The sequence below is a fragment of the Portunus trituberculatus genome, chromosome 26, assembly GCF_017591435.1.
Source record: "Portunus trituberculatus isolate SZX2019 chromosome 26, ASM1759143v1, whole genome shotgun sequence".
Classification (NCBI taxonomy): domain Eukaryota; kingdom Metazoa; phylum Arthropoda; class Malacostraca; order Decapoda; family Portunidae; genus Portunus; species Portunus trituberculatus.
This window is the reverse complement of record NC_059280.1, coordinates 818,738-838,737: the sequence shown is the minus strand read 5'-3', so window position 1 is coordinate 838,737 and position 20,000 is coordinate 818,738. Positions and strand designations below refer to the sequence as shown.

Genomic DNA, 20,000 nt, shown 5'->3' with positions numbered 1-20,000 from the left:
CTTTTAAGGGTTCAATAAAGGATTTGGAGTCTACTGAAGAGATTTATTCAGTTTTTTTTGTGTGTGTGTGTTACTCTCTCTCTCTCTCTCTCTCTCTCTCTCTCTCTCTCTCTCTCTAAGAACGTTTAAACAAACTAATATTTTTTAAAGGGTTCAATTCTCTTCAAAATGTTGTTATTATTGGTAGTTTGATTCTCTCTCTCTCTCTCTCTCTCTCTCTCTCTCTCTCACCTGACAGAATATTTATTTTTGGCAATGAAGCAAACAAACTCTCTCTCTCTCTCTCTCTCTCTCTCTCTGTTTACATTCCAGTCATGACCGCAAAGAGAGAGAGAGAGAGAGAGAGAGAGAGAGAGAGAGAGAGAGAGAGAGAGAGAGAGAGAGAGAGACAGGAAATATGACTATTTTTATTTTCTTTTTTTTCATAATATTCTTCCATTTCTTTTTTATTTATTTATTTATTTTTCTTATTTTCTCTTGTATCAAAACAGCTCTCTCTCTCTCTCTCTCTCTCTCTAGGGCTAACATTGTATATAACTATGTAATTGTATATAACTGTATGTAATTGTATATAACTATGTAATTGTATATAACTATGTAATTGTATATAACTATGTAATTGTATATAACTGTATGTAATTGTATATAACTGTATGTAATTGTATATAACTGTATGTAATTGTATATAACTGTATGTAATTGTATATAACTGTATGTAATTGTATATAACTAATTCTATGATAAGGAGGATGTTAAGAGCACGTGAAGCTTCGAACCGCCCCGTCTGAACCACCATCACCCCCCCCCACAACCCCTCCCTCCCTCTCCACACCACACTCCCCACCCCCATACCTACCCTAGCCTAATTGAAACTGCTACTATTACTATTACTACTACTACTACTACTATTACTACTATTACTATACCACCACCACCACCACCACTACCACCAATGCAATTACTACTACTACTACTACTACTATAACTACTACTACTATTACAAATTTACTAAACTCAACAATGCCTTTTAATAGTCTACTATTCTAACTATTATTTTGACTATTTTCCAAACTTAATTTTTCTTATAATTAATTTTTTCCCTTAATTTTGAAACCGCCTCGAAAAATAATGGCAATAATTTTAACCGCACCTTATTTTAGCTTTATCTAACTACTACTACTACTATTAACTGAACTAACACGACTACCTACCACCAGGCTCACTACTGTACCACCCACGCCCATGCCACGCCCATATTAAACAAGATATGGGCGTATTTGTAAAAACCCCGCCCATTCTGTCTAGCCATCTTAAACTAACCTAAAATTTCCGCCTTTCATACTTTTTGCTGTAATTTGTGTATTAAAATGTCCTCGTGGCTCATTTTAATAGTAGAGTTAGTTTAGACATTGCTTTAAATAGTTAGTGTATAAAAAATGCCTTTGGTTGTTATTTAGTGTTTTTTTTAATCGAATATTTGAAACCGTCTCACTAAACGTACCTCAGAGTCTCCCACACATGGCCGTATATTTCTGCCTTTTTCTTGGTAAATACTTGGAGTTTGATGCTTATCTTGGTGGTGTGGAAAGAGGAATAACTCACGCTGCTCCGGGTAATGTGTCAGTGAGGAATGTTCGGTATTAACTCACTTATCGGCTAAATAAATTAAGTCTTGACGCACGTTGCCATGTTGTGATGTTTCTGTCAGTCTCTTCTCTGTCCCCTTCCAGAATCTTCCTAAAATGTCGAGTTTGTTTAATTATTCTCTAACACACTCTATGGCGAGATTTATCAATAGAATAATGTCTATAATTTTGTTTACGGTAAAAAATGGCTTAGTGGTCTTCAAATAATCGATAATAGAGTAATATTGACTGAAAATTCCCTATCACTCATACTGACGAGAAATATCAATAAAATAATGTCTATAGTTTTGTCTAGAATAAAGAAATGGCTTGGTTTTCAAATAATCGATAATAGAGTAATATTGACTTTGAAAATTCCCTATCACTCATAATGACGAGAAATATCAATAAAATAATGTCTATAGTTTTGTCTAGAATAAAGAAATGGCTTAGTTTTCAAATAATCGATAATAGATTAATATTGACTTTGAAAATTACCTATCACTCATAATGACGAGAAATATCAATAAAATAATGTTTATAGTTTTGTCTAGAATAAAGAAATGGCTTGGTTTTCAAATAATCGATAATAGATTAATATTGACTTTTATAATTCTCTATCACTCATAATGACGAGAAATATCAATAAAATAATGTCTATAATTTTGTCTGGAATGAAAAATGGCTAAGTTTTCAAACAATCGATAATAGATTAATATTGATTTTGATAATTCTCTATCACTCATAATGACGAGAAATATCAATAAAATAATGTCTATAATTTTCTCTGGAATAAAATAAAATGGCTTAGTTTTCAAATAATCGATAACAGATTGTGATATTGATGCGGTACATGAAACTTTAAACCTATGCTTGATTTTGAAATATCAACCCCATGAAAATAAATAAATAAAATAAATGAACAAATAAATAAATAAAGAAAAGAAATTAATAGATATTTGCATATATAAATAAAAAACACTCCTTTCTAAACCTGCCGACAATTCCTCGCTACCTTCGATACGCGACAAATATATTTCATTAATATTCCCTTCCTTCTCTATATCCATCTTTACTTTCAGTCTTACCTATCTAATAATCCCTCATTCAAACACACAACCATTATCATTTTAAATCATCATTACCATTATGAGGCGTAAATGAAAGTAGGCAACCAAAGTCAGAGAGTTTAATACAAATTCCTGTTGTTTCTCTACCACCTAGACCATTGGTACGCTCAAATTTAGCTGGAAAAGGAGAAAATAATGACCTGAACATGAACAAAGGCGAGAAGGGATAACGAGCCTAAAATAAACACAAACCTAAAATTAAATAAAAAAAAAAGTGGATACGCACCTAAAATAAAACGTGAATAAAAAATAGATAAATAATAGTAATTCCTGTGATAAAATAACAATAATTAAAGGAAAGTGAGGCGTGACTGCTAATCCTGAGAGAGAGAGAGAGAGAGGAGGCCATTTTATATATTTTTTCTCTCTTCTCTTTCTCTCAGGTCAATTTGTACTGTGGAACTGTCTGTCTGTCTGTCTGTCTGTCTATTTGTGTGTGCGTGTGTGTGTGTTCGTGAGTGCGTGCTTACATACACACAGACAGACAGATTTAGGTGGGGTTTGTTAAGCTGTCTGACTGTCTGACACTCACTCTCTCTCTCTCTCTCTCTCTCTCTCATGCACGCGCACACGCACACACTTATCCATCAAAGCTTTCCTACTTTCTCGCCTCAAAAAATCAATAAGAGAGAGAGAGAGAGAGAGAGAGAGAGAGAGAGAGAGAGAGAGAGAGAGAGAGAGAGAGAGAGAGAGAGAGAAATAGAAAAATAAAATAATAATAATAATAATAATAATAATAATAATAATAATAATAATAATAATAATAATAATAATAATAATAACAATAATAATAATAATCATAATAGTAATAGTAATAATAATAATAATAGTAGTAGTAGTAGTAATATTATCCCTGCTTAACACACACACACACACACACACACACACACACACACACACACACACACACACAAATGAAAAAAAAAATATATAAAATAAAAATAATAATAATAATAATAATAATAATAACACATTCCTAAAAATCACATCAATTATTCACTTTTCTTCATTTTCTTCCCTTCAGGGCGACACTCCTCCTCCTCCTCCTCTTGTGGCTTCCTCTCCTCCTCCTCCTCCTCCTCCTCCTTGTCCTCCAGGGGTCTCTTGGAGGAGGGGGGGTGAGGGAGGTCAGTGATCTGGATTATAATGCAGGTCATGTTGTCGCAGCCTGTCCCGTCCCCATGGGTGTCCGGGGCAAGGCAGTGGTCAAACAGCTGTGAGGGAGAGAGTGAGAGTGAGAGTGAGAGAACACTCCAAACACACACAAAACAACGTTGAAACACACCCAAACACTCCAAACACACTCAAAACACTCTAAACACATACAAAACACTCCAAAAACACTTAAAACATCCCCAAAATATACTCAAAACACCCCAAAACACACTCACACTCCAAACACTCAAAATTCCTCCAAAACCCTCAAAACACCCCCAAAACATACTCAAAACACACACAAAACACTACAAAACACCCCCAAACACACTCAAAACACCCTAAAACACACTCAAACATACCCAAAACACTCCAAACAAACTGAAAACATCATAAAAACACACCCAAAACACCCTAAAAACACTCAAAACACCCCAAAAACACACACCACACCCCCCCAAACACTGACCTCCTCACATATACTACTAAGCGACCCCTCCCCGCTCTCCGCCATCCTGTCCAGTCGCTCGGCCACAAAATCACACGCCTCCTGAGACGAGAGGGAGTTCCAGATGCCGTCGCAAGCCACTATTATGAATTTGTCCTTTGAGGTGAGAGTCATGGAGCGGACATCAGGCAGTGGGCTTATCATCTGCTCCTCTGCTGATAGTGTCTTGTTCTGCTTATAGCCATGGTCACCTGTGGATGTTGGGTTAGGTTAAGTTAGGTTAGGTTAGGGATGTTTTGGGTGTGTTTTTGGGGTGTTTTTGAGTGTTTTTTGGTGTTTTTGAGTGTTTTTGGGGTGTTTTTAAAGTTTAAGGGTGTTTTGGTGTTTTTGTTTTGGGGTGTTTTTAGTGTTTAGGGTGTTTTTGAGTGTTTTTTGGTGTTTTGGGGTGTTTTAGTGTTTTGGGGAGTTTTTGAGTGTTTTAGAGTGTTTTTGAGTGTTTTTTGGTGTTTTAGAGTGTTTTTGGGTGTTTTTAGAGTTTTTTTGGTGTTTTTGGCTGGGGACACAACAACATGGAAGGACAAGAGGACATGGAAGGAAGATCAGGATGAGGCAGTGTGTCAAGGATATTGCAACACACACACCACCACCACCACCACCACTACTACTACTACTACAGATGTCCGAGGTGGAACGAGGCCAGCTGCTACAAAGACAGTGGCTCAGAAGTCCTCATTGTTTACTCTGGGAGGCAGCACAGCGACACACAGCAACAGCCACAGCAGCAGCACAAGCCACAGACGCAGCAGCAGTGGTCAGGGTTTACAAATAATACTTCCCTTGTTATGGCTGCCTCCGTAACACCCTACACACACCCTACACCCTACACACAGCCTAACAGCCCTACCTAACCTAATTTCTCACCCTAAATCACTCCAAAACACAGCAAAACATCCTAAAACACAGCAAAACATCCTAAAACATGCCAAAATCACTTTAAAACACTGCAAATCACCCTAAAACATCACAAAATGACTCTAGAACAATGCAAAACACCCTAAAGCACTTTGAAAACACCCGAACACAATGCTACTCACCCTAAAACTCTCTAAAAACACCCTAACACAATGCTGGTCACCCTAAAAAACACCCAACACACCCTAAACACACTCACCAATCTCCTGGACAAGATAAGGTCCCTCTTCACCCTGAAACACCCTTAAATGCACCAATACACCCTTAAACACCACAAAACACCCTAAAATACCCTTAAACAGCTCAAAACACCTTTAAATACCCATAAACCTCTATAAACCACCTCAAAAACACACAAAAACATCCTCAAACACACCAAAACATCCTAAAACACCACAAAACACCCTTAAATACACCAAAACACCCTTACATATCCTTAAACTCCCTTAAACCACCTCAAAACACCCTTAAATATCCCAAAACACCCTAAAATACCCCTAAACATGTCAAAACACCTTTAAATACCCATAAACCCTTAAACCACCTCAAAACACCCTCAAACACACCAAATACCCTTAAATATACCAAAACACCATTAAATATCCTTAAACACCCTTACATTACCTCAAAAACACATAAAACACCCTAAAACACCACAAAACACCCTTAACTACCACAAAACACCTTTAAATATTCTAAAATCCCCTTAAACCATCTCGAAACACACTAAAAACACCCTAAAACACCCTTAACTACCACAAAACACCTTTAAATATTCTAAAATCCCCTTAAACCACCTCAAAACACATTAAAAACACCACAAGTCACCCTAAACACACTTACCAATGGCCCTTGACAAGTTAAGACCCCCGTTCACCCTGCCGTCAGCTGTCACCCTGCCACCTGCGTTTCTGATCCTGGTGGCCTCCGGGTCGTCCTCTGGCTTGTGGTCCAGGGACATGTCAAGAGCCACACCATCGTGACACACCACACACCGCGAGTCACCCACATTAGCCACATACAGCTCACACCCGCGTACCAACGCCACACAGGCTGTACACCCGCTGTCGAACCCAGGCTGGCGAGAAAAAATCACGTTAGGGGTGTTTTTGGGGTGAAATAAAGTGTTTTAAGGGTGTTTTGGGGTGAAATGAAGTGTTTTTGGGTGTTTTGGGGTGAAATGAAGTGGTTTTTGGGTGTTTTAGGGTGAAATGAAGTGTTTTAAGGGTGTTTTGGGGTGAAATGAAGTGTTTTTTGGGTGTTTTAGGTGAAATGGTGTTTTGGGTGTTTTAGGGTGAAATGAAGTGTTTTAAGGGTGTTTTGAGGTGAAATGAAGTGTTTTTAGGGTGAAGTGAAGTGTTTTAAGGGTGTTTTGGGGTGAAATGAAGTGTTTTTGGGTGTTTTGGGGTGAAAAAAGTGTTTTGGGTGTTTTGGGGTGAAATGAAGTGTTTTAGGGTGTTTTGAGGTGAAATGAAGTGTTTTGGGTGTTTTGAGGTGAAATGAAGTGTTTTAGGGTGTTTTGAGTGAAATGAAGTGTTTTAGGGTGAGTGAAGTGTTTAAGGGTGTGTGGGGTGAAATGAAGTGTTTTGATGTTTTGGGGTGAAATGAAGTGTTTTTTGGGTGTTTCAGGGTGAAATGAAGTGTTTTAAGGGTGTTTTGGGGTGAAATGAAGTGTTTTAGGGTGTTTGGGGTGAAATGAAGTGTTTTAGGGTGTTTTGGGGTGAAATGAAGTGTTTTTAGGGTGTTTTGGGGTGAAATGAAGTGTTTTTAGGGTGTTTTGGGGTGAAATTAAGTGTTTTTGGACGTTTTAGGTGAAATGAAGTGTTTTTGATGTTTTGGGGTGAAATGAAGAAGTGTTTTTTGGGTGTTTTGGGGTGAAAAAGTGTTATTAGTGTTTGGGGTGAAATTAAGTGTTTTTGGACATTTAGCGGTGAAACTAAGCATTTCTTGGGTGTGTTGGGGTGTTTTTGGATGATAAGGAGTGTTCCTGGGTGTTTTTTGAGTGAAATGAAGTGTTTTGGGGTGTTTTGAGGTGAAATAGTGTTTTGGGGTGTTTTGATGTGAAATGAAGTGTTTTAGGGTGTTTTGAGGTGAAATAGTGTTTTGAAGGTGATTTGATGTGAAATGAAGTGTTTTAGGGTGTTTTGAGGTGAAATAGTGTTTTGGGGTGTTTGATGTGAAATGAAGTGTTTTGGGTGTTTTGAGGTGAAATAGTGTTTTGGGTGTTTTGATGTGAAATGAAGTGTTTTGGGTGTTTTGAGGTGAAATAGTGTTTTAGGGGTGTTTTGATGTGAAATGAAGTGTTTTGGGGTTTTGAGGTGAAATAGTGTTTTGGGTGTTTGATGTGAAATGAAGTGTTTTTTGGGGTTTTGAGGTGAAATAGTGTTTTTGGGGTGTTTTGATGTGAAATGAAGTGTTTTTGGGGTGTTTTGAGGTGAAATAGTGTTTTAGGGGGTGTTTTGATGTGAAATGAAGTGTTTTGGGGTTTTGAGGTGAAATAGTGTTTAAGGGTGTTTGATGTGAAATGAAGTGTTTTAGGGTGTTTGATGTGAAATGAAGTGTTTTGGGGTTTTGAGGTGAAATAGTGTTTAAGGGTGTTTTGGTGAAATGAAGTGTTTTGGTTGTTTGATGTGAAATGAAGTGTTTTGGGGTTTTGAGGTGAAATAGTGTTTAAGGGGGTGTTTTGAGGTGAAATGAAGTGTTTTTTTGGGTGTTTTGATGTGAAATGAAGTGTTTTTTGGGGTGTTTTGAGGTGAAATGAAGTGTTTTTTTGGGTGTTTTGATGTGAAATGAAGTGTTTTGGGGTTTTGAGGTGAAATAGTGTTTTGTTTGAGGTGAAATGAAGTGTTTTGGGTGTTTGATGTGAAATGAAGTGTTTTGGGGTTTTGAGGTGAAATAGTGTTTTAGGGGTGTTTTGATGAAATAGTGTTTTGGGGTTTTGAGTGAAATGAAGTGTTTTTGGGGTGTTTGATGTGAAATGAAGTGTTTTAGGGGTGTTTTGAGGTGAAATGAAGTGTTTTTGAGTTAAATAGTGTTATAGTGCAACCAGATTTCATTGAGGGAACAGAGAAAGGTTGTCACATCCTGCCCCGCTTTGCTCCAGAGACATGGAACAGACTAAAGAGAGAGAGAGAGAGAGAGAGAGAGAGAGAGAGAGAGAGAGAGAGAGAGAGAGTATTTGTGAAGGATGAAGAAAAAGAGTTTGTGAAGTCACCTGTTTCTTGCTAGTAATCCTCTCTCTCTCTCTCTTAGATAATATCATAAACTCTCTCAATTCTCTCTCTCTCTCTCTCTCTCTCTGTTAACATCACAAATTCTCTTTTTCTCTCTTATTTACATAATACCATAAACTCACTCTCTCTCTCTCTCTCTCACCTCCTCCTTCATGTTGAGGGCAAACTGAGTGTACGGGTCATCCTCGTCTTCCTCTGCCTCCACCCCATCCTCCTCCTCCTCATCATCATCGTCATCATCTTCCTCCTCCTCCTCCTCCTCTTCTTCCTCTTCCTCTTCGTCATCTTCGCTCTCTTCTGCATCAGCGTCTTCTATGTCACTGTAAACACACAAACGCATGTACTAACACACACACACACACACACACAGATAGACAGACAACACCTGGTAACACTGACAGAGGATGGACGGACACACACACACACACACACAAAGATAGACAGACAACACCTGGTAACACTAACAGAGGATGGACGGACACACACACACACACACACACACAGGAGGACACTGCAAGATGAAGAAAAATCAGAGTTTGAGGGACATTACAAAACTGAACTTTCCACACAGGACGGTGGACATCTGGAACAGCTTGAGTGACGAGATTGTACCACCAGAAAGTCACAAGTTGCAGGAAAAGTTAGACAAAAAAGAACACTTAAATAGGTCACTAGGGGTGGGTAAGACTAGATATTTACACAGGTCACTAGGGGCCACATCAAAACCCTATAATGGACTCGACAAAGACACACACACACACACAAACACATGAACACTTACCCAGTATCCTCAAAAGTCTCATCTTCATCTTCCTCATCCTCCTCCTCCTCCTCTTCCTCCTCCCCGCCTTCCTGGATCTTCCTGTAAATTTCCGCAGCTTTGATTGCAGCTTCTCTCCTCTTCTCTTTCACTCTCCTCTCTCTCATGGCCACTACTTCTGAATTCTTGAGTAGCCCCTTTCCTTTCCCTCCCCCCCCCTTCATTTTCCCCTTCCTAGGCCTATCTGAGGGGTCGTTCTTCCCCTCGCTAGCCTCCTTCTCCTTCTCTCCACCGTCAGTCTCACCGTTTATAAGTGACGTCTCTAGATTATCTGTTTTGGTGGCGTTTGGTGGTGATTGCTGGTGTTTGGTGGTGTTTTCTGGCGTTTTCGAGTCTTCGTCCTCCTCCGTTTTGATTTCCTGGTCTCCGTTTTCTATCTTCCGGCCGTTTGTGAGTGGTTTGTCTGCGTTTGTCCCGTTCATCTCAGTTTTCTTGGCATCTTCCTCCTCGGTCTTCATTTCCTCTTCTTTCTCCTCTTCTTCTTCCTTCTTCACCTCTTCCTCTGTTCCGTTTAATGAGGCGGAGGGAAGAGAGGAGGAAGAGGAGGAGGCAGCGATCTTCTTCTCCTCCTTCTTCTTCTTCTTCTTCTCCTCCTCCTCCTCCTCCTCCTCCTCCTCCTCCTCTTCCTCCTCCTCTTCCTGGGCTGAATTCTCCTCCTTGCTAATGCTGCTGCTACTCTCCCCACTCTTAGCTTTCAGGAAGGGAGAGGCCGCCAGCTGGAGAAAGAGAGAGAGAGAGAGAGCATTAGTGGTGTGTAGGAAGGGTAAAGGGTAAAGGGGGAAGAGGGAGAGGAACTTAACCAAACCTAACCTAACTCCAAATTCAGCCTAACCTAACCTAACCTAACCCAACCCAGCCTAACCTAACCTAACCTAACTTAACCCAACCCAGCCTAATCTAACTTAACTTTAACCCAACCCAGTCTAACCTGACTTGACCTGACCTTTTTGTCCTTGCATCTGTTGACCTGAGGGTTGTCTGCATACTTGGCAATGACCTCGGCAAGCGGCATGGTGGCCTCGCGGTACAGGTCATCCACATCTTCCTCGCTGTCATCTGATTCTGCCACCGAGAGAGGGAGATGAGAGATAAATAGGAGAGAGAGAGAGAGAGAGAGAGAGAGAGAGAGAGAGAGAGAGAGAGAGAGAGAGAGAGAGAGAGAGAGAGAGAGAGAGAAATAAGGAGTGAGAGAGAGAGAGATATGAGAAATGAGAAGTAGGAAATAAAAGAAATAAATGAGAGAGAGAGAGAGAGAGAGAGAGAGAGAGAGAGAGAGAGAGAGAGAGAGAGAGAGAGAGAGAGAGAGAAAAAAACACAAAAAATTAAAATGAAATAAATACACAAAAACATCCCAAAACACCACATAATCCCACCCAAACCACCCACACACCCCCAAAAACACCCAAACACACCAAAACACCTCAAACACCCCACACATACCAAACGACAAAACTCCCCAAACAGCTCCAAACACACCAAAACACTCAAAACACCCCACACATACCAAACGACACAAAACTCCCCCAAACAGCCCCAAAACACACCAAAAACACCTCAAAACACCCCCACACATACCAAACAGCCCTAAACACCCCCAAAACACTCTCCAAACACCCCGAAACACCCGCACCCACCCACCGACAGCCTCCTTCTTGCTGCTGGCTATCTGGGTGAGCACGGCCACCACCTCCTGCTGGACCAGCGTGGCATCAAACACCCCATAAACACCCACAAACACTCCTAAATACCCAAAAATATTCCCTAACACCCCAAAAATATCCCTAAACACCTAAAAAACACACAACACATGCAAAACACACCAAAAACACACACATCACATCCAAAACACCTCAAAACACCCCCAAACATACCAAAAGAACACAAAACACCCCCAAAACAGTCCTAAACACCCCAAAACACCGAAAATACCCACACACACCAAAAACACCCCCAAATACACCAAAAACACCCTCCAAACACCTAAAACACCCCCAAAACACACAACACATCCAAAATACCCTAAAACACATCAAAAACACCCACACACACCCTAACACCCCAAAAACACCCTTCAAACACCCCCAAACAAACTAAAAACACCCCATAAACACCCTAAAATATCCACACACACCCAAAACACCTAAAAACACCCTCCAAACACCCCCAAACACCCACAGCCACGCACCGACAGCCTCCTCCTTGCTGCTGGCTATCTGGGTGAGCACGGCCACCACCTCCTGCTGCACCAGTGTGGCGTCAAACTGCAGGAAGGAATCGGTGAGTGCCTTCGAAATCTGGCCTTCCTTGTAAGTGTCAGTGTTCTTGATGACCTCCGGCAACTCCAAGGCAGTGTATGCGCTGACCTCGTGACCTCCATGCCCGTCGTACACAGCGAAGAGGTGTGTGTCTGTGTCAAAGTCCAATATGGCGTTGTGAGCGTCCTAAGGGGTGAGAAAATTGGTTAGGTTAGGTTAGGTTAGGTTAGGTTAGGCTAGATTAGGTTAGGTTAGGTTTAAATTGGTTTAGGATGTTTTTGAGAGCATTCGGTCTTATTTTTTTTTTCATTTTTTTATTTTCTATTTTGCTCTATTTTATTTATTTATTTATTTATTTTTTGTTAGGTTAGGTTAGGTTAGATTAGATTGGGTTACACACACACACACACACACACACACACACACACACACACACACACACACACACACACCGCGTAGTGTAGTGGTTAGCAGGCTCGACTCACAATCAAGAGGGCCGGGTTCGAGTCCCGGCGAGGCAAATGGGCAAGCCTCTTAATGTGTGGGGTGTGTTCACCTAGCAGTAAATAGGTACGGGGTGTAACTGGAGGGGTTGTGGCCTCGCTGTCCCGGTGTGTGGAGTGTGTTGTGGTCTCAGTCCTGCCTGATGATCAGTCACTATAAGCTCTGAGCTCTTTCCATAGGGGAAAGACTGGCTGGGTGATCAGCAGACGACCGTGGTGAATAACACACACACACACACACACACACACACACACCGGTAGCTCAGTGGTTAGAGCGCTGGCTACACAAGCCAGAGGACCGGGGTTCAATTCCCCGGCCGGGTGGAGATATTTGGGTGTGTCTCCTTTCACGTGTAGCCCCTGTTCACCTAGCAGTGAGTAGGTACGGGATGTAAATCGAGGAGTTGTGACCTTGTTGTCCCGGTGTGTGGTGTGTGCCTGGTCTCAGACCTATCCCAAGATCGGAAATAATGAGTTCTGAGCTCGCTCCGTAGGGTGACGTCTGGCTGGCTCGTCACACACTGCAGCAGATCAAACAGTGAATCACACACACACACACGGTCGCAAAACAGTTCAGAGGTGTGAGAGCTGACCAACATTTTCAGGAGTGTTCACTAAATCTTTGCCAAACTGTCCAGCTCAAAGGTGAAATTCCTCTGGCATGCTCTCAGGTAACAAGCTATTCCCACACCCAGTCATTAACCCCTTCAGTAGCATGACACGTTTCCCTATTCCTTGTGGCTTCACAAACTCATGTGGGGGATTAAAATAGTGAAGACTGTGGCCATTAATCTTGTGCCCTCCATACACCCTTCCTAATGTCAATAAAATGGTCTAATGGTACACAAATCTCAAGGTAAAAATGTGTCCCAGTAGTGAAGGGGTTAAAATAGTGAAGACTGTGGCCATTAATCTTGTGCCCTCCATACACCCTTCCTAATGTCAATAAAATGGTCTAATGGTACACAAATCTCAAGGTAAAATGTGTCCCAGTACTGAAGGGGTTAAAATAGTGAAGACTGTGGCCATTAATCTTGTGCCCTCCATACACCCTTCCTAATGTCAAGAAAATGGTCTAATGGTACACAAATCTCAGGGTAAAAATGTGTCCCAGTACTGAAGGGGTTGAAATAGTGAAGACTGGTCTAGAACCCCCTAAAGTAACCTAAGTATCGTAGAACCCCCTCCTAACCTCACCTACCACTACTCAGCACCACAAAGAGAAATAAACACAACACGGGCAGAATATGACAAAATGGACTCCCACTCTCACTCTCTCTCTCTTTCTCTCTTGCTCTCCCGACCTCTCACTCTCACTCTCACTCACTCACACACACCAAACAAACACAAATCAAATAAATATACACAAAAATAGAAACTATAGGAAAATAACACACACACACACACACAACCCTAAACAAAACAAAAAACACACAAAAAAAAACACACACACACACACACGCGCGCACACACACAAAAAGACTGAGAGAAAAATACATGAACCTAACCTAAACACACACACTCACACGCACACGCACACACAGGCACACACTCACCTCTTGGGACACACGCCAGCCCTGCATGGAGGAAGCGCCATAACACACACCATGTCTCTTATCATCACTACTATGTTTCTCAATGACTGGCTTGGACAAATACGCCCCCATGACTGCCCAATCCTGCACGCAACACACGCAACACACTCAACACACGCAAATACTCAAGCTGCGTGCGTGTTTGTGTGTCTGTGTGTGTGTGTGTGTATCTCCCTCACCCCGCCTGCCTCTCTGTGTCCCGGCGCGCGCTGTCTCTCTCTCTTTATCCTCTCCCCCAAACTTCCACTTTAAGGGTTTTTTGGAGGTTTGTGTGTCTAATGGGTTTATTCTAAGTGAATGATCGGGGTTTGTTTTCCATTTTGAGGTTTTTAAGTTGAGTTTTTTTGTGTTTTAGTTCATTTGGTGAGTTTTGGTTTATTTTCTATTTTACTGTTTTTGTGAGTTTTTTGTTATATAAAATGTGTTATTAAATTATTTAAAGTTGATTTTGGTGTTTAGTTTTTTATAAGAGTGAGTGGAAATTTGAGTTTACGTTTTTTCCTTCATTTTGTGGCATACCGCTACCAACACAAATGTCTCTAGACGGTATTTTAAAGCACTAGGACTAAAGAAAATGACTTCTGAAATTATTATAACCGAAAATTGATGTTTATATCACCATGTACCATTTAGAAAATATGGATTTGTAGTTTTTTTGTTCATTTTACGATTTACAGCTAACGACTCAAATATCTTTAAGACGGTCATAATAAGCATATATGACTGTAGAAAATTATTAAAAAATATACCAATTTATAAACACAAGTATCATATCTTAGTGCAATTCTTTAAAATATGGATTCCTTGTTTCTGGAGCAGGGATGATTCACCGCTAAGCAACACATAGGGATGCAATATCTATCACACAATAATACTAAGGCGCTGTGAATAGACAAAACACTTTACATATAATAAATAATGAGATTCAATATTTAACTCTCTATATAACCTTTCAAACAGGTTCATTTATTTTTTATATTAAATTTGTGATATACTCCGTGTCCCTTGAATATCCTAAAAAGCAGTATTTCCCAGCTATTCCTACTTCAAAACGTAATTAATAGAATATGAAAATTAAGTTGTAAATATTTCCGTCTTAATCAATCCTCCATGAATAAGGATTCTTTGTTATAAATCAATTAACATTTAAGCTGGCATTCAAAGATGGCTCCCATAAAAGGTGCCGGGCGGCCATCTTGAAAAGCTCATTTATTTATGCATTCAAACCGTGTTAATCTGCAACTCTTCATTGTATCTACCTCAGATTAATATTTTACATTTTTTTCAAGACATTATATCACAACAAGACGCAAGAAAACTGCATAATATCTTTAAAAAATTATTGGTGTATGAAGATGGCTGCTGGTGAAGCCTCAGACCACCATCTTGGAACGCACAGTTAGCTTAAGTAGGAGGACTTAAACAACACTGTATTGTATTATCATCTTTATTTTCTTTGGCTATAAGGTTTAAATTCACGCTGACATTGAAAATTACTTAATATGGAGTGAATGACTGACTGAGTGAATATACACAAAATAAATAGTTTTATTAACTTTAAAACGACAATAAAATAAAAAATAAAATAAAATAAAATCTCCACACATGTTGGTTCACGATTGTACTGACAGACTTACATGATTTACATATTATTATCAGTAAAAACACTCTTCAAAAGGCTCCAGTTGAAGTGAAAGGGTTTTAAGGATGTTTTGTGGTTCTAGTGACATATTAACACCATTTCTGCAGTATTAATATGAGAAACACTCTTTAAAAGGCTCTACTTGAAGTGACAGTTTTAAGGGTGTTTTTTTAAGGTTCTAGTGACAGATTAACACCATTTAAGCAATATTAGCATTGAAAACACTCTTTGAAAGGATGTAGTTGAAGTGACACAGATTTTTAAGGGTGTTTTTAAGGATCTAGTGACAAATTAACATGATACATACATAAGAAAGTCTTTAAAAGGCTCTAATCGAAGTGACACAGGATTTTAAAGGTGTTTTTAAAGTTACAGTGACAGATTAACATGATACTTACATTATTCACATTTAGAAAGACTCTAGTTGAAGTGACAGAGAGTTTTAAGGTTCTACTGACAGATTAACATGAGAAACACTCTTTCAAAGGCTCCAATTGAAGTTATAAAGGTTTTTAAGGGTGTTATCAAGGTTCTAGTGACAGATTAACACTATTTCTGCATCATTAATATGAGAAACACTCTTTAAAAGGAACTAGTTGAAATGACAAAGATTTTTAAGGGTTTTTTAAGGTTCTAGTGACAGATTAATATGATTTACACTCTTTGAAAGCCTCTAATTGAAGTTATAAAGGCTTTGAAGGGTTCTAGTGACAGATTAACATAATTTCTGCATCATTAATATGAGAAACACTCTTTACAAGGCTCCAATTGAAGTTATAAAGGTTTTGAAGGGTGCTTTTAAGGTTCTAGCAACAGACTAACACTATTTCTACAGTACTGGCAACAAAAACAGCCTTGTAAACACACATTTGCCGTGACAGAACACATCAAACAGAAATAATAATAACACAAGAGACTACTAGAAATAAATAAGGCCAGCTCCCCACCCCCCCTCACAGGCAAACTGATTCAAGACCTAACCTCACCTAACCTAACCCAAGCTAACCTGACAATACTTAACCTAACCTAACCTAACCTCCCCCCCAAGACACACACTGAAGGCGCGCTGACCCAACACTCCCTCAATCATCTTCAGTGAGGTGACCCACAGTCTGAGGCCGAGGATTGTGTCCATGGAGGGGGCGGAGGGCATGCAGGGGACACAGTTGTTGACGTACACCCCACCGTAACGCGCCAGGTCATTGCTCGCTGCACAGAACACACTGCTCGCACATGCCTGTTGCTGTGTGAGAGAGAGAGAGAGAGAGAGAGAGAGAGAGAGAGAGAGAGAGAGAGAGAGAGAGAGAGAGAGAGAGAGAGAGAGAGAGAGAAGAATTTAGGTTAGGTTTCATTGTTTGGTTTGGTTTATTATTATTATTATTATTTTTATTATTATTATTGTTATTATCTCACCTCTTCTTCCTCCTCCTCCTCCTCCTCCTCCTTCAAAACTTCTCTTTCTCCTCCTGCTGCTCCTCCTAACACTACTACTACTACTACTACTACTACTACTACTACTACTACTACTACTACTACTACTACTACTACTACTACCAATAGGAGGAAAAAGAAAACTAACTACTACTACTACTACCACCACTACTACTACTACTATTACCACTACTACTACTACTACCACTACAACTACTACCACTACTATTACCACCACCACCACCACCAGTACTACTACTACTTCTACTACCACCACCAATACTACTACTACTACTACTAGGAGAAGGAAAAAGAGAAATAATAACAACTACTACTACTACTATCACCAACACTACTGCTACTACCAATACGAGGAAGAGAAGAAAAATAACAACAACAACAACAACAACTACTACTACTACTACAACCACCAGCACCACCGCTACCAACCAGCGTCTTGGTGAATGGCTGCACCAGGGTGAAGAGCAGTCTGTACGGCCACCAGTGTCGCGATAAGCCACTGGGCACGGCGTTCCCTGGGTGGACAGCGTAGGTGTTGATGCCCTGGGCCCCTGGGGGAGAAAAATAGAAAAGGTTTTGAAGAGATGTCATTTTTCACCTATTTATCTTTTTATTTTATTTACGGTGTTGGATAAAATATTGTGGGTTTTGAAGGGTTGGAATAGGTTAGGCTTTTTACAGAATTTATGGGGTTTTGGACTGCAGCCATGGGTGGTGGAGCCAATGCCTGCCTCACCACCACCTTGGAACACACACACACACACACACACACACACACACACACACACACACACTATACAACGAAACACATTGGAACACACACACACACAAGCGGCGAGGCAAATGGGCGCGGCTCGTAATGTGTAGGGTGTGTTCATAGCAGTAAATAGGTACAGGGTGTAACTAAGTTGTGGTTTCAGTCCTACCCAAAGATCGGTCACTACGAGCTCTGAGCTCGCTCCGTAGGGGAAAGGCTGGCTGGGTGACCATCACTCTATCTATGTCCAATGAAAAAACAGGTCAACACACACACACACACACAATAAATCATATTAGATATGGACGAAGAGAGCCAGGAAGGGTCGGGGCGGGGCGGCAGGTGTGAGGCTCCCGCCACGGTGACGTCACAGCCTGGCCCGGCGGGCTGATGACGTCACGGGCCGGCCTGGGCGGGCCCAGTCTGGCGGGCTTTATACGTTAACGTAAATAATTTTGAAAAAGGCCTTTTGAAAAAACGGCGCCCGAGCAGAATGCTTCACATATTCTGACTTGCCACATATTTTAACTAATACCAAAAATATAAAGAGATTCCAAACACCAGTAATATTCAACATTTTTTAAAAGAAGTATAAATAAAATGTTGGAACCTTGACCCCCCCTTGAAAAATGTCAATGTCCGCCCATTCTGAGTTGCAAGGCAGGAAACACACTTTAAAGAATGTGAGCAGTGTTTTGCAACACTTTCGAGTGAGTTGGAGCCACAAACAAGTGAGTGACAGGGCTGCCAACAAAACTATTGGTGCAACATTAACACCGTCACTCTCCACTCCACTCTCCACTAATTCCACTCACCACCAAACACAAACACTTTCAAACACATCAACCATTTTTTCAAAACAATAACAACTTCATACTGCCTCAAACCAAAATTTTCCCTGGACGCTCCGGAAAATTTGGCGCCAAAAACCAGCCTTGTTTAACACAAAAACAACGCCAACAACAACATGCCGCGCCCCACACACGCACGCAAAACACTTCACACACAACACAACACTTGTACAAACCATCAAATCTTACTATTCTGCCCAAACTAACGCTCCAACAATTCAAGAAAATAATCCTGGATTCTGGGCCCGCCCCGCCGGGTGGGCGTATCCAAGATGGCGGCGGGGCCGTGGAGGAGTCGGCCGCCCCCTTCTACCTCACTTAAACCTTCACCAAACTTAAACCTGGCCATGGCGGGTGTGTCTCAATAGCTGATGTGAAAGCTTAGTGGCGCGGCTGCATGTTGTGGCAAGACAGGCCTATAATACTGACAGATAAGGCTGGAAATACCTGATAAATGAGTGATTCAAGATGGCGGCGGGGTCTGGGTTCCAATAACAAAGCTTAACCTCCTCACCCAGACCTTTCAAAATGTGAAGGAAGGCATTTGATGACTTCTCCTGAGTTGTCCCTTGGCCGTGCCTTGCCTGACACACACACTGAGACGCGGTGACGCGGCAAGGCGATGGTGGTGACGCAGTCCTGCCTCTGTGGACCAATAACACGTACTCCTGGGATGCTCTGCACACGTGGCAACACCGGGCCAGTACTGGCAATTCTGCCACCACCACTTAACACACTCGTCAAATCCCGTACGTGTCACTTCAACCAGTCACTTCGGAGTGTACAAATCTTGTTAACATGTCACTAGAATCGCAAAAACACTCGTCAAATCCCGTGTCACTTCATCAATGCAGTAGTAAGTGGTGACCCGCGCACCTCCTGCCGCCACCAGAGTGTCACCAACACTGAATTGAAGTCACTCAAGTGAGTGGTCAGAGTGGAGGGTGGAGGGCGCTGTTGCCCGGATCACCACAGCAACAGTCGCCAAATGAACAAGCACATTACTTGAAGGGAGTGGTATTGACACACAGACAGGCAGTACAACTTGTCCTGTACTTGTATTACTAGTGACAGTAATGATATACAAGTATGCATAGAGTAATGGCAATCCTGGCGGCTCCTCACTGCTGGAGACGCGCCCACTAACTATTGTAGGTGACGCTGCCATTGGAAAGGTGTCAACCACACTACGGCTTGTTGCTACACGCTTGTTTAGTCTTGACCTAACAAGTTAACAAGCACCAAGCAACCTCAACCAATGTGTCTGCCCCCCCCCCCTCTCTCCTTACATCTGAATAAGACAAAGAATCAGCCTGCTATTCCCTAAGGAGACCCGTCAAAAAGCCGCGTTTAGATTTCGAAGACAATACTACTACTACTACTACTACTACTACTACTACTACTACTACATTTATGCAACTGACATCACAAGAGTTCTGAAAGATTTGCTATTCACTTCTCAATACAGCAAGCTTCAAAGACCGAGTGCCTACGTAATATTCACTTAGGATTGGAACGGGGCAATATTTGACCAATGGGAGTGGAGGAGAACCTAGTCTAAC

General features: G+C 41.1%; 2 protein-coding genes across 5 annotated transcripts in view; both read right to left on the bottom strand.

Moving 5' to 3' along the window:
* Positions 1-3,609: 3,609 nt before the first annotated feature.
* On the bottom strand, positions 3,610-13,953 carry LOC123509118 (probable protein phosphatase CG10417). 2 transcript variants are annotated; one of them, XM_045263263.1, is made up of 8 exons: positions 13,698-13,953; positions 11,569-11,824; positions 10,327-10,439; positions 9,345-10,099; positions 8,706-8,883; positions 6,174-6,408; positions 4,380-4,609; positions 3,610-3,969 (listed from the first exon to the last, which is right to left on the bottom strand). In XM_045263263.1, exons 1-8 carry the CDS (start codon positions 13,806-13,808, stop codon positions 3,748-3,750), a joined length of 2,100 nt encoding a protein of 699 aa, XP_045119198.1. In that variant the 5' UTR covers positions 13,809-13,953; the 3' UTR covers positions 3,610-3,747. The 2 variants fall into 2 exon arrangements, with proteins under 2 accessions (XP_045119198.1, XP_045119197.1); XM_045263262.1 differs by having other exon boundaries at positions 3,612-3,969; positions 10,327-10,445.
* LOC123509119 (WW domain-containing oxidoreductase-like) overlaps positions 10,212-20,000 on the bottom strand; it is a 14,403-nt gene continuing 4,614 nt past the window's right edge. Inside the window, exons 8-10 of one of the 3 annotated variants that reach the window (XM_045263266.1) lie at positions 17,260-17,381; positions 16,400-16,621; positions 10,212-10,225 (exon numbers count right to left, since the gene is read on the bottom strand). In XM_045263266.1, the coding sequence (XP_045119201.1) occupies positions 16,400-16,621; positions 17,260-17,381 (344 nt within the window). In that variant the 3' untranslated portion in view covers positions 10,212-10,225. The other 2 variants (XM_045263265.1, XM_045263264.1) reach the window with 2 other exon arrangements.

Bases quoted from the DNA above. Each gene is read 5' to 3' on its own strand.
- LOC123509118 (XM_045263262.1), bottom strand. From the start codon at position 13,808: ATGGGGGCGTATTTGTCCAAGCCAGTCATTGAGAAACATAGTAGTGAT. The intron at 8,884-9,344 runs GTAAGTGTTCAT...GTGTGTTTACAG, and splicing joins GAGACTTTTGAGGATACTGG to TGACATAGAAGACGCTGATG. The intron at 3,970-4,379 runs GTCAGTGTTTGG...TCTCCCTCACAG, and splicing joins TTAGTAGTATATGTGAGGAG to CTGTTTGACCACTGCCTTGC.